Here is a 14,231-nt window from a genome sequence, read left to right as displayed (position 1 = left end):
TAGCAGCACGTCCTAACAATGCTAATGCAGAAAAAGATGATAGAGCAAAGCTCAAAACTTTACACAAAGGATATACTTAAACCAGATAACCACACAATAGTCTTGGATGAAACACATCCTATATTCATCAGTACTTCACAACCTACCCTATGCTGTGACATTTTCAAGCCACCTTGAGAACTGGTGGGAAGCCAAACCTAATTCTACTGCGTGCTTTCCTTGTTTAGTTTGCATTATCCAAAATTGTTATCCTAGGTTTGCATATACTAGGCTGAATTACAAGTCTGGATAAACTGCAGAACTTTTCTGAGGTCCAACACGAACCTATTCTTGCTGGTCCAGGCTACTACTTTCGTCTGAATTTGCAGGGGAAGACTTCGTTCTCAATATCTGCTTGCATGTGCTAAAATCCATGAAATAAATAATTATGATCATTAGTGGAAATTTGTGGATGACAAGAATCTCCTAGCTACAGATGTCCATATTTCCTAAACATGATGTATAAAATATTTCATCCGATGGATCACAACACCACCTTCCCTTTGAGGTAGATATATGGAGATGATTTTATTGTATAATAGATATCAGAAAGTAAAATTCTAGATTTTTTTGAAGAGAAAATGAAAGGCAGAGAATATTACGAGTTCAGATCCTCTGTCCTGCTTTTGATATCTCTTGACCATAATACAGGGTCTGCATTCTTAGGTAAGGAATCTTGTTGTTGGGTTCTCTCTCTCAGCCACTGCTCAGCTTTATTGCACTCATCAATGATCTGAAAGAAATCAAAGTCACAGACATTGCTCATAAGTAATTAAGTGTCGTGGATATAGTTGTCATCATTATTTGTTTCATTAGCATACCAATCCTCTATCCTCGGTTGGGAGAGAATCCGTAGACATTCGATGATCCACAATGGAATTTAACAAATCTCTTGTTGCTTGTGCTCTTGCTTCTTCATCTTTATATCGATTCTCAACTGGATCCACCAACTATTAGAAACCAGGAAAAATTGCATGTTAGGAAAAGAGGAGAATACTAAATTTGAGATTTAGATAGAGATATGTAATTACCTTCTTAAGATCCTGCATTTTTGCAGTATAAGCATTTTCAGTTTCATCATCACCGTCCTCATAAAGCCACTCTTCAGTCTCCTGTAGGCTCCTGGAAATTCCTTCCCTCTCCATATCACTAGCAAAGCTCCGATATGTGTTGAAAAGCTATTCAAGTGCAGGTCATTATTTTTCAAAGTCAGCTTATGAAAAAAAAAAAAAAAAGTAACTATGACCTAGAAGACTTTCTGAGCTTCATTGAACTAACATATCCAGCATGGATAAGAGCGTCTCAGACAATCTACATAGGATTATTCATTTAATTTAAGCAATTGGCATTGTCAAGGCAAGTTTTTGCAAATAAAATCTCTCCCTATAACTCACCAGCGAGATTTGCAAGTGCATATGTTCCGTCAACTCAAAAGAAATTTAAAACTTGATTAGCTGGCAATTGACAGGGAGTCATCCAGTATGCAAACATGGAGAATAAATGAGTGGTAATTATATAATACAAAGCCATGTAACAATTTAATTTAGCGTTTTAAGCACAATATCCAATCCATGACCGCAGCTGAAAGTTTATATTTTAAATCTTCAAAAGATCCAGCAGAAGCACAGTGCTTTTCCAAAAGGCACTCAAAAACCAAATTCTCTTTAACCATGTAACTAAGCAGTTTCATTAATAAAACCGAACCATATCTAGATACTCTGGCATTAACATATAATTACAAACTAACAAAGTCATTAAGTTGAGGTTGTACCTTATTTCGCATCTCATAAACATAAGACTCCAAAGCATTCTTCTGGTCTTTGGCTTGTTCTACAGCTTTATCATGTTGGGTCAGGTGAAGTTCCTTCTCTTGAGCTTCTGAGAGCTCATCCTTGGTCATTCCACCATATATGTTCTCAGTAACAGGTATCTCAAATCTCTGATTAGCTTTATCTTTTAGTGTACCATTACCCTGCTGAAAACAGGAGTGCAAATGAACTAAATGCATGTTCCAAAGCTTTTACACTTGAATTTAGCCACTTCACAAAAAGAAGAGAGATTACTTTCCCAAATAAAAACTGCATACCAAGTTGAAAGAATATGCATGTTGTGTGTGTGTGCGAGCATAAAAAACACAAGTACAACAAATAGAACTTTCTGATCCCTTTGTACACCAACAGTTGAAAAGAATTGTTGCATTACAAAATAGTATTTACGAAAAAAAAATATTACAGCAGCATCGGATGACTGAGAATGCACAGTGGTATTATCTTCACTATTTGCAACATTCGTCGATGAATCAGAATCCATCTTTGTTCTGTCCATTTGTGGATGTATGTTACCCCTTCTAGCAGAATCATCCATATGGTCTTCCACCAACTGAAGTCATGACAAGATTTGTACCACATTAAAAATCTCTTAGAAAGTGACAAAGCTAAAATGGAGACCGCAAAGAAGAGAAAATTCTTACCATAGCTGACTCAACAGTTACAATGCCATGAAGGTTTAGTTGAACTTTAACTTTAATCCTTGCCTTTTCATTAGAGGAGGCTTGGAAAGGACCAATCTGCATTAAAAATAAATAAATAAATAAATAAAAATTCATCAACTTATAAGCCATCCTGGTTCAATTATAAAAGATCCATCCAGTGCACAAGGAGCAAAGCATATACTTCCATGGCATGTATTCAAAGAGATAGCAAATGAAAATCATTTTTAAGTCTCGAGTTTTCATGTTAGCCATACTTAAGTGCCCACGAATGACAACAAAAAGATAGCAATTGAGATAGCACTGTATAGTATTTAGTTTCCATGTAATAAAAGCTGCCTTTTGTCCTGGATAATTGATATGCATATCACATCAATGCTTTGAAGTTTTTATTCAGCTCATAAATAGCTGAGTCAGAAACAGACAGCATCAGATAAAGCACATGAGATGAAGATGGTCCATGAGTGTGAAATCATAATAGACTGGCGTTGAAACATTTGTTGAAATTTCCTTAATGACAATGCATGTGTGCGCGCGCGCATGCACGCATTACATGTGACATTGACAGATTCATAAACTTGAACACTATTAGCTCGTCGTTATTGACAATGCACATGTATCACACCAATCTTTCTAGAAAAGAAAAACTTGCCTCATCCTTAATCCATTCGCTTCCAATTGACTGAGATAATAGAATAATAAAAAAAGACAAAAGGATTTCAAAGTTTTCTATCAGACAAACTCTAGTAGGCTTACTGTGAAAGAACTCATATTTGTAGATACACCAGCAGGGAGTTCATTCAGATTGGCATAGAATGCTTCCAGATGTAACAAGTTACTCCGTTGAAATGTCAAAACTTTGGTACTTGGAAAGGGTTGGCCTTTTGGAAACAGTATGCAATTAGAACCAGTGGAGATTTGGGCACCATCTGATGAGAATCCAATGGAGAAAGGAAAAGCATCCTGAACCTGCACAGGATATGATGAAATGCCAATCACTCTTGTACATAAGAATGTACCAAACATATAAATTTGTGTCTCCATGTAAGAGAGCACGCAGCAGATCAATTTTACTTCATTGTATTTTCTGAGTTGAATATAATGACACCTATGAGGACACACAAACAGATGTAATGTCTCCAATATAACCTGGTGATGAATTCTATCAGACATGGAAAAACAGGTTTGCTTTCCTTTGTGTGTGTGTGTGGGGGGGGGGGGGGGGGGGGGGTTGGGGTTAATGGTATAAGCATAGAAAAGTGTCATGGTTCAGGTAAATCTGATCTGATTAACCAGACTGCATCAGAAGAGAAAAGGACCAAAAGGGACATCAAACTTTGAAATTCACTCTGATAGCTGGAAGAATGGCAAACAACAAAGTTTGATAGAAAAGAATTCTGAGAAACTAATCATTCAGATAAATACAAACCTCGTATTCTCTGACCCGAAAAATTGGACTAAGCATTGCACACTGGAGAGCACATCCACGTGCCACACATTCACTTGAATTCAGTGTCCGGCTGGGTTCTTTCCCATATAGAGAAGATAGCAACTTACTAATTGCTGGTATTCTAGATCCTGATCCAACAAGCTCAACAGAATGGATTTTCCTTACAGATAAACCTGCATCCGCTAAAGCTTTTCTGGAAGGAACACTTATTCTTTCCAGCAATCCTGATGCAAGCCTCTCAAATTCCTCTCTCTTGATAAAACCTTTGACATCTTTCTCGTCCATCAAACACTCAATATTTAGAGGAGCCTCTGCATTTGCACTCAAAACCTTCTTCAACTTCTCACAAGCTGACCTTAGCCTAATAGATGCTCTCATGTTAGAGTACACATCTATGTTGTAAAGCTCCTTGAACTGTTTTGCAAAATAAACAAACAAAACATCATCAAAGTCCCTCCCTCCCAAACTGCTATCAAAAGCATGTGACAGTATCCTCATATGCCCAGCCTCAAATGATACAATAGACACCTGAGTATCACAATGACCAATGTCAACAAAAGCAACATAAGTTGGCCCTGTTTTAGAGAAATCTGTTTTGTATATCCCATAACTGAGTGCAATTGCAGCACAGTCATGCATCAATCTCAGAGGCTTCAATCCAGCAATTGTTGCAGCATCCAAATATGCTCGTCTCTGCAAATCTGTGAAATATGATGGTACCCCAATCACACAATCTGTTACAGGAATTTCCAAATTTTTCTCTGTTATATCTTTCAAATTTGAAAATAGCATAGCCAGTATCTGAACCGGGGTAAATGTGCGTGCCTCACCCAAATATTTCAAATGAATCAAAATGCCTCCATCCTTCCCTTCAGAAGTTTCAAATGGTAACAACGTTAGCTCATTTTGAACCTCAGGATCCTTAAAATTCCGGCCAATCAGTCTTTTCACTTGAAAAATAGTCGATTTTGGGTTCATCACAGAAGAAGCAGCACCTGCTGACCCAAGGAACCGCTGCTTCTCCCCAAAACATACCACAGCCGGGGTTTCACGTTTTGATTCATCATTCAACAAGACATCAACACCCCGTTGTTTCACCACAGCAATAACACAGTTTTCATTACCAATATCAAACCCAACCACACTCATTTCAGTTCACCAACACCCTATATTATAACCCCACAAGGAAATCACTCAAATCAACATTATTCTTCTCCTTGCTTCAATTAATCAACTCAAGCACTCATCACCAAATCCCTTACAGCCTCAACACAAAAAGGTACAAAAAACTACATAAACAAAAAAATTTAATAAAAATAAATTCTACCGAGAAATTCAGTTATTGCTTAGCAAACAAACAAATAGAGCAAATAAAAAATGACTTCACTAAAATCAATGCATTGTTGGGTTACTTATAATGTAGGATCAGAAAACATTATCAAAGTTTCAAGATTTACATCCTCAGTGGCTCAAACTCGAAAGAAACAAAAAGCTCATACTACAACCACCCAGATAGCAATCGCCCTTCGTAGTTTGACTCACAAAGTTCAAACCTTTCTAACCTTTTTAAGCCAAAACGAAAGGACCCAGATGAAAAATATTCTCACTTTCTTCCACATTCCTCGATTTTCAAAGAAACCAAGCAATATGTGAAAGAGCCCAGTATTATTAACAAGGAAATTAAAAAAATCAACAGAATCTTGGAAATGATAAAGTGAAAGAGGCAAAAGAAAGATAGTACCTTTATGAATAGACAGTGTTTGTGATGAGAAGTTGGAGAATTATGAAAACGGAGGTGTGGAATTGAAGAGAAAGTTAGCGATGGTAGAGAGACAAAATCGCCGCTTCACTCGATGATGCCAGATACTACCATTTTTCTAACATGTCCTTGCATGAAGAAAAGTAAGAAATAAGAGTTACAGTATTTATTTATTTATTTACTATGAGTATTTTGTAAATAAATGTTACTATAATTGATTGATGTTAACCGGTTGGTAGTGCGATAAAAATTAATTTTTAAAGCATTTTTTATTAATAAATATATTTATTAATTATATATAGCACTAATTTTATTCATATAAATTATATTTATCTTTAATAAGAAAAACTTATCTTTAATATTTATTTATATTTAATTAATAAATTTAAAATAAAGATAAAGGTTATAGGATAAAAATATTTTACAAAAAAAATTATAAAATTACAATAATTATAAGATTTTTATTACATCCAAATATTGTTTTTAAATGTTCCTGATTAATATTCTATTAAGATTGAACATTAACTAAAGTTATTAAAAACGATGCATATTATGTTCATTTATGAAAATAAACAACTGCTCTCACAAACTTAGATACGAGCGATATTTGAAATTAATATGCAGGAGTATGTTAGATGACATGTACACTGAATTAACCCGAAATATAATTTTATATGGAAAGATCACTCATGTCTATGGAATTACTTTCGTGATAATTGCATGAGTGATCATTATACTTGAGATCGCTAAATTATCTTATATAGATAGTATTATGTTTTGATAATGACCACATGTTATCATAATCAAGGGTAACAGATAAACACATAATATGTATAACATAAACTATATTTGTTTTCAATAGTATTGATTGTGAAATCCTTCGGCCAAGGTGAAATAAGTTTTGAAAATAATCTTAAAATTTTATTCAAGGAATCAATAAATATAATGTTGATAACTAAAATGATTTAATAAAGCATATATACTTCATGATATAATATCTAAATCGAAACATTATTAATGAAAGATAATAATTACATTAAAAAACTAGTCATTGAAAAGTTAAGTCAAATCACTTATAACTTTTTTAATATTTGGGAAATCATAACAAGTTGCTAAACATTGTATTTGATATTCAAACATAAACCAATTAATTTTTGAATTTATAATAAATTAAATTGTTTAATTTACTTAATCTTATTTTATTTAGGATTATGATTTATAATTGGGTCAATTTATTAGGAAACCTAATGGGTCACACATATAAGAATCATTGGTCAAAAATTAAAATGAAATGATTAATTAAGTGTGATTTGATTATAAATAAATTTTAAAAATTAAGGACTAAAATGTAAATAATACAGGGGATTACAATTCTAGACCTTGAAAAAATTAAGTAGGGACTTGATTGAATAAATTTATAGAATTATCCTTAAATAATATATGTGATATTATTCAAAAGACAAATTAATATTTTGTCATTTATAGAGTTTTTAAATTTCTTTATAAATAGATGTTATGTCTCTTATTTCCTAAGAGAAGATGATAAGAGTACAATACATAAATATCTAAAACACAAAAGAAAAAAGCTAGCACTCTAAGATATATATAACAAACTTTCTTTACTAAAAAGGTTAAGACGATTTCTCACTAGTGATTCATGTGAATTACCATTATAAATCGGACACTTGAGTTAATTTTGTTATTTTTCTTAGGTTTTTTTATTTATTGTTTAATTTAGATTTTTATTTGGAATTTACTCATTGTTTTCTAGTAGAAATAGGATTTTTTAATCTATTTATAAATCTTATAAACAAGAGACATATTTCATTAGTTTTATTCTAAAAAAAATAAATTGCAAATTTAGTATTATTATACTTTTTGCTAATTAAAATTCTGGTGTTTCGTATGGTGTTGTTATTCTTATAACTTCAGCCCGCATCACGTCATATTCGTGTCATTTCACTGATCAAAAGCTATGGCGAAAACAATAAAATGTTGGCAAAAGCATCCGAAATCAGATTCAAACAATTGTTTTATGCATCCTTTTTGTTAATCTGTCCTATCAAGATATATAATCCAAAGCCATCAGCTTCTCCAAAATCTGTTGCATCAAAATCCGACAATTCAAAGATAAAAGTTCATATACCTTTCGAAGAGTACTGTTGACGATTCCCTACTTAATTTACACGCCTTGTACTAGCTAGCTCCAAGAGGCAATGAAAGGTGGAGAATCCATTCAGCATCGAAGAATAGAACTCCGAACACGCATTAAGTGCGAAGAAACAGGTGGAGAAAGTGAAGAAAACGAGAGCTTATAGACATGAATTATTATTTTCCTAATCTGCTGTTGCTATATATCCATTATTAATTCCAGATAGCTAGGGTTTGGCAATCCCTGATTGATGAGAGACTAAGGAATTAATTGATGGTCAAGTGTGATTAGTGCAGGTATATATGAGAGTGCTTTTGTAGACATTGAGGATCAAAATAACCATAAAAGTCTCTGTCGGCGTTTGTACGGAGTTAAATCTAAACACTCAAAAAGGTTGATCGGTGGCAATGATGGAAATATAAAGGGTTTGGATTCTTCCCCAACGTTTTCATCCAAAATTGATTTTGACGTCTAGCATATTTGAAAGGTTTGATCCTCGACAATATCCATGGCAATTGATATTTTTAGTTAGAGGGCTCACTTCTATCTCTAGGGTTTGGATTTTGCTTCATATCTATATCAATGTCTCCGTAGACATGCTAATTTATATGCTACCAATTAAAATTCTTCTTTCATTCATTGAAAAGGAATCAAGAACCCAGAAATCGATCGATAATTGTAAGAACAGAAAAGGTTTATGAAAATTAATGTTATGGAAAAGACTTCAACGAGTGGTGAAGTCGAAAATTTCTTATTTTTCGAATAATAGGAAAATTTTGGAGTTACATTAAAGTTATATGAATCTCTATCATCATCATCTTCTTCCCAGAAATACATCTCACATTAAAGTTTAAATTCTTCTTTCATTCAAGGAGTCTTTGATTTAGGAGTCTTTGGAATTTTAAAATTGATAGGGTTTTTTCCCTAATATTTAATATTTCTCAATCTTTTAATTTATTTTTCTCGAGTTTTCGGAATAAAAATCTAGTTACTCTCAATTTATATTATCAAGATTTGTGAAAGCCCGGTGTAGCAAATTAATAATATTGTGTTACCGTTAATTTTGCTGCTGAGCTTATGCTTCATAATTTTACCGCGTGTTATTAGAATTAAACAAGAAAATTCAGAAACTAAACATAGGCAGGCAATAAGTTGTGACAGAACAATTGTTTAAATTTCTATTCAATATATAAATAATGGAAATTATTAACGTCCTGGTGTTAATTTGCTCATCGCAGTTGTACCAGAATCTGCTCTCATCTCTGCAGGGATACGTACAAACAAGTGATTGCATGGAAAGCATAGGAAAATATCGTTTCTTTCGGTATGAAAATGAAGCCTACGCGCGCGATCCTAATAGAACAATTTGCTTAATTTCTTATTTAATATATATAGAATGGAAATTATTAATACATGCTAGTTAAAAGAGGAGACAAGAACCTAATTACTTAATCTGCTTCAACATAGAATTAATGTCCCTGTGATCTACTCTATGACGACTGATGGTGAGCAGAGTCCACAATGGCTTGACTTGCACTTCCAGCATGCACCGTCCTCACTGTTCCCTCGGCCATTGCCGGCTTTGATCATCTGCATCCATAACCTTGACGAGCACAAGGCATAGCTTCTGATCACGCCTGAAAGAATAGACTTGGACAATATCATCCACCTTTAGCGCTCCCGCATTCCTATCCAAAACATCATTCCAATTGGAGGTTAACACATAGGAAACGGTGTTATTCATCTGCCACCTCCTCAGCCTCATTGTGCTTTGATGAACGTTACCACCTTCAAGACCCAGTTCCACTAGCTTCACTTCTGTGCTCTTACTCTCGCTTTGGCACACCTCCTCCATCTCCATTTTATTCAGAAACTCATGGCCGTCCTTAATCTGATTCAAAGGCATTGAGAAGCGTTCCTGGTGCTTGTCCATGTCAGTCTTGAAGATTTGTTTCATTATCCTTAACTTGATTTCACTGTCACGGCCTTCTTGATAATTTATCGCGGATTTTATTTGAGAAGAGAAATCGGGTGGTGGGCACAAACCCAGCTTCTTGAAATCCACCCTCTTTCCCATCTTCTTCATCTTCTTTGATGATCTCTGTCGAAGATCATCTACGACATCAATCCCTTGGCTTTTCAAGACTCGCTTTCTGCCTGCTGTCTTTTTCTCCTGGCTACTTTTGATCTCCGTTCTCAAAAGAAGATGATCTTCTTGATGGAATCTGATGCAGTGATTGTTTTTCCTGACAAGCTTGGGTCTACTTGCCCTTCTTTTCTTTGGTACAAGAATAGTTCCGAGTGGGTTTACAAGTTCATCAATGCTGATAGTAGTGCTCTCGGCTTTTTGATCAGGACATTGGGTTTTCATGGAAGGAAACCCTAGTCTTCCACTTCCTCTTATTTTCTTGGGTACGAAAACCCTACTGGTCAGGGTCTTCAAAAGCTGATATCTTTCGGCACCGGTAACCAGCTTGGACGGACCCCCGAATTCCTTCTCCAGAGGATTTGACGCTTCTTTTTCATATTCTGTTTCCTTACTAAGCCCTAGATAATATTCATCAACATCATCAAAATATGGATGATAGTTTATGCCACGCGTGAGCAACATCTTTCTATCTCTTCTTCAACAAATACGGGAAGACAAAAATATGGCAAGAAACTAAAAAATCAAGACTGCAAGGAGAGATTTAGAGACAAAACCAAGACACTTGAGAAAGTAGATGGCTTCGTGAGATATCTGGATGGCAGAGAGGGAGAGAGAAGCCAGGCAGGTAACAAATCCTTTTACAAACCGGATAGGTTAAGACAGCTAGCTGTCTTAGTTCATAGCTTTCCGAGAATAATCAGGATACAATAGGAATTAATTTGAATGTATCTCGAGATCATATTGAGAAGGCTATAAAGTGAATAGTAAAAAAAAAATAAAAGGGATCGATATAAAAAAAAAAGAAAAAAAGCTGATCTACTATAGAAAAAAGGTTTTCAACCGGAAAGGTTTCTCCCTCGAATAAATTTTACAAATGATGATATCTCTGTGGTGACTATGCATCCCTACTACCATAAAAAAGCTTCAGTTTTCATGGTGGCAAGAGGTGCCCTTTAAAGTCGAAACACAGACAGGAAGGATGAAGGCAATTATGGGTAGGTAAGGAGGGCTGTGAGAGGAAACGCGAGGGTGTTTTTATATGGAAGTAGAAAAGAGTATGATGACATTGAGATGGTGGGAAGGAATAACGTACGAAGAGGTGTTAATATATATTATCATGGAAACTGCTGAGAAAAGGCTTTGATGAGGACTTGGAAAGTGCTATGCTGGACGCCTGATTTGACACGGCTTCAAGCTCACCAGCTTTTTATTTATTGATTCCTTTTCCTTTGCCAAAGTCTTTTTTTTCCTCAGTTTGTACATTACTAGTCTAGCTATATCTATAAATTCCAAAACTCGTATGTATTTTTAAAGTTGTTACTTTAGTATTTTATAGCTATATCTATAAATTCCAAAACTCGTATGTATTTTTAAAGTTGTTACTTTAGTATTTTATAGGGTTTAGAACCTGCTATATCTATAAATTCCAAAACTCGTATGTATTTTTAAAGTTGTTACTTTAGTATTTTATAGCTATATCTATAAATTCCAAAACTCGTATGTATTTTTAAAGTTGTTACTTTAGTATTTTATAGGGTTTAGAACCTTGATGTAACGTAGAGGAAAACAAAGGCGTGTATTTGGTATTGTGGTAGCTGTTGTGGTTGTGGTTTGAAAAAAATTGTTTTATAAAAAGTACTTTTAGTTGAGGTTAATTTGAAAAAATAGGTGTTTAGTTAAAACTGTAGTTGAAATTGAAGTTGAAGAAAAAGTAGTTTTAATGTGTTTGGTTAAAAAAATTCTTTTCAAATTGAGGTTATAAAATAATTAAATATATATATATAATGATTTTTAATTTAAATATTGTAGATTTAACTACTGTTATTACATCATGAAATAAATAATATTGATATCAAATATTTTTTATTATTCCATTAAACTATGTGCAATGTTATTACATACGAAATCTATCCAACAAGGACTATATTTTTCATGGTTTCTTAAGCGCACAACAACAAAATAATAAAGATATCTTTATTATTGGAATTCCATTAAACTGAATTTTTTAATTTATGTAGTGTTATTAAATAATAAAGATTGTGATATCTTTATTATTGGAATTGCGATCAAATTCCACAAATACTACGTCATCATCCGATATCTTTCTAATTTATGTAGTGTTATTAAATAATATTAAATACTAGTTTTTCGAGTACAACACAATTTTTTAAAAAAAATTTACAATTTCATTACAGTACGAGTAAATTTAATTCACCATTTTTTTTAAAAAAAAATATTGTTCACGATTAACTACACTGGTGTTGTTTGAGAAAAAAAAACTAAACTTTTCTCATTAGTTTTTCAAAAAAAAAAAAACTGAACATTGCAACAGTGGAGCATGGGATTTCGTTTGGACTCTTGGAAAACAATAGTTTTATTTAATTTTTGTTTGTTTGTTTTTATATTTTAAAAGTGTTTTTAAAAAAAACAAATTTTTTTATTTTTTTATTTTAAATTAATATTTTTTTGTATTTTTATATTATTTTAATATAATTATATTAAAAATAATTTTTAAAAAATATTAATTTTTAATAAAAAAATTTATCTTTAATATTTATTTATATTTGATTAATGAACTTCATGTTTAATTAATGAAATTTAAAATAAAGATAAAGGTTTTAAAACAAAAATTCTTTACAAAAAAAATTATAAAGTTGCAATAATTATAAGATTTTTATTACATGAAAATATTATTTTTAAATGTTCCTGATTAATGTTCTATTAAGATTGAACATTAACTAAAGTTGTTAAGATCAATGCATATTATGTTTATTTATGGAAATAAGCAAGTGCTCTCATAAACTTAGGTACGAGAGATACTTGAAATTAATATGCATGTGTATGTTAGATGACATGTACAATGAACTAACCCGAAAGATAATTTTATATGGAAAGAATCACTAATATCTATGGAAAGGCTCTCGTGATAATGCATGAGTGATCCTTATACTTGAGATCGCTAAATTATCTTATATAAAGAGTATTATATTTTGATCATGACCATATGTTATCCTAATTAAGGGTAACAGATAGACACATAATATGTATAACATAAACTATATTTGTTTTCAATAGTATTGATTGTGAAATCCTTCGACCAAGGTGGAATAAGTTTTGAAAAGAATCTCAAAATTTTATTCAATGAATCAATAATTACAATGTTGAGAACTAAAATGATTTAATAAAGCATATATACTTCATGATATAATATGTAAATCGGAACATTATTAATGAAAGATAATAATTACACTAAAAAAATAGTCATTGAAAAGTTAAGTCAAATCACTTATAACTTTTTTCATATTTGGGAGATCATGACAAGTTGCTAAACATTGTATTTGTTATTTAAATATAAACTAATTAATTTTTGAATTGATAATAAATTAAATTGTTTAATTTACTTAATCTTATTTTATTTAGGATTATGATTTATATTTGAGTCAATTTATTAGAGAACCCAATGGGTCATGTATATAAGAATCATTGGTTAAAAATTAAAATGAAATGATTAATCAAGTGTGATTTGATTGTAAATAAATTTTAAAAATTAAGGACTAGAATGTAAATAATAGAGGGGATTACAATTTCAGACCTTGAAAAAATCAAGTATGGACTTGATTAAATAAATTTCTAGAATTATCCTAAAATAATATATGTGATATTATTTAAAAGACAAATTGATATTTTATCATTTATAGAGTTTTTAGATTTCTTTATACATAGAATGTTATGTCTCTTATTTCCTAAAAGAAGGTGATAAGAGTACAATATAGAAACACCTAAAACACATAAAAAAAGCCGGCACTCTAAGATATAGCAATCTTTCTCTACTAAAAAGGTTAAGAAGATTTCTCATTAGTGATTCATGTGGATTACCATTAGAAGTCGGACAATTGAGTTAGTTTTGTTATTTTTCCTAGGTTTTTTATTTATTGTTTAATTTAGATTTTTATTTTTATTTTGAATTTACTCATTGTTTTCTAGTAGAAATAGGATTTTTTAATCTATTTATAAATCTTATAAACAAGAGACATATATATTTCAGTAGTTTTATTCTAAAAAAATAAATTGCAAATTTAGTATTATACTTTTTGGTAATTAAAATTCCGGTGTTTCGTATGCTGTTGTTATTCTTATAACTTCTGCCCGCATCACGTCATTTGTGTCATTTCACTAATCAAAAGTTATGGCGAA

General features: G+C 32.1%; 1 protein-coding gene across 2 annotated transcripts; it reads right to left on the bottom strand.

Moving 5' to 3' along the window:
- Positions 1-58: 58 nt before the first annotated feature.
- On the bottom strand, positions 59-5,879 carry LOC133702864 (heat shock 70 kDa protein 16-like). Of its 2 annotated transcripts, none has more exons than XM_062127185.1 (10): positions 5,719-5,879; positions 3,957-5,266; positions 3,284-3,496; positions 2,510-2,605; positions 2,272-2,418; positions 1,811-2,014; positions 1,071-1,217; positions 861-989; positions 642-772; positions 59-403 (listed from the first exon to the last, which is right to left on the bottom strand). In XM_062127185.1, exons 2-10 carry the CDS (start codon positions 5,124-5,126, stop codon positions 325-327), a joined length of 2,316 nt encoding a protein of 771 aa, XP_061983169.1. In that variant the 5' UTR covers positions 5,127-5,266; positions 5,719-5,879; the 3' UTR covers positions 59-324. The 2 variants fall into 2 exon arrangements, with proteins under 2 accessions (XP_061983169.1, XP_061983170.1); XM_062127186.1 differs by having other exon boundaries at positions 1,811-2,011.
- Positions 5,880-14,231: the final 8,352 nt, after the last annotated feature.

The sequence above is a fragment of the Populus nigra genome, chromosome 9 (assembly GCF_951802175.1).
Source record: "Populus nigra chromosome 9, ddPopNigr1.1, whole genome shotgun sequence".
NCBI lineage: Eukaryota > Viridiplantae > Streptophyta > Magnoliopsida > Malpighiales > Salicaceae > Populus > Populus nigra.
The sequence above is the reverse complement of the archived record's forward strand: the minus strand, read 5'-3'. Positions and strand labels throughout refer to the sequence as shown.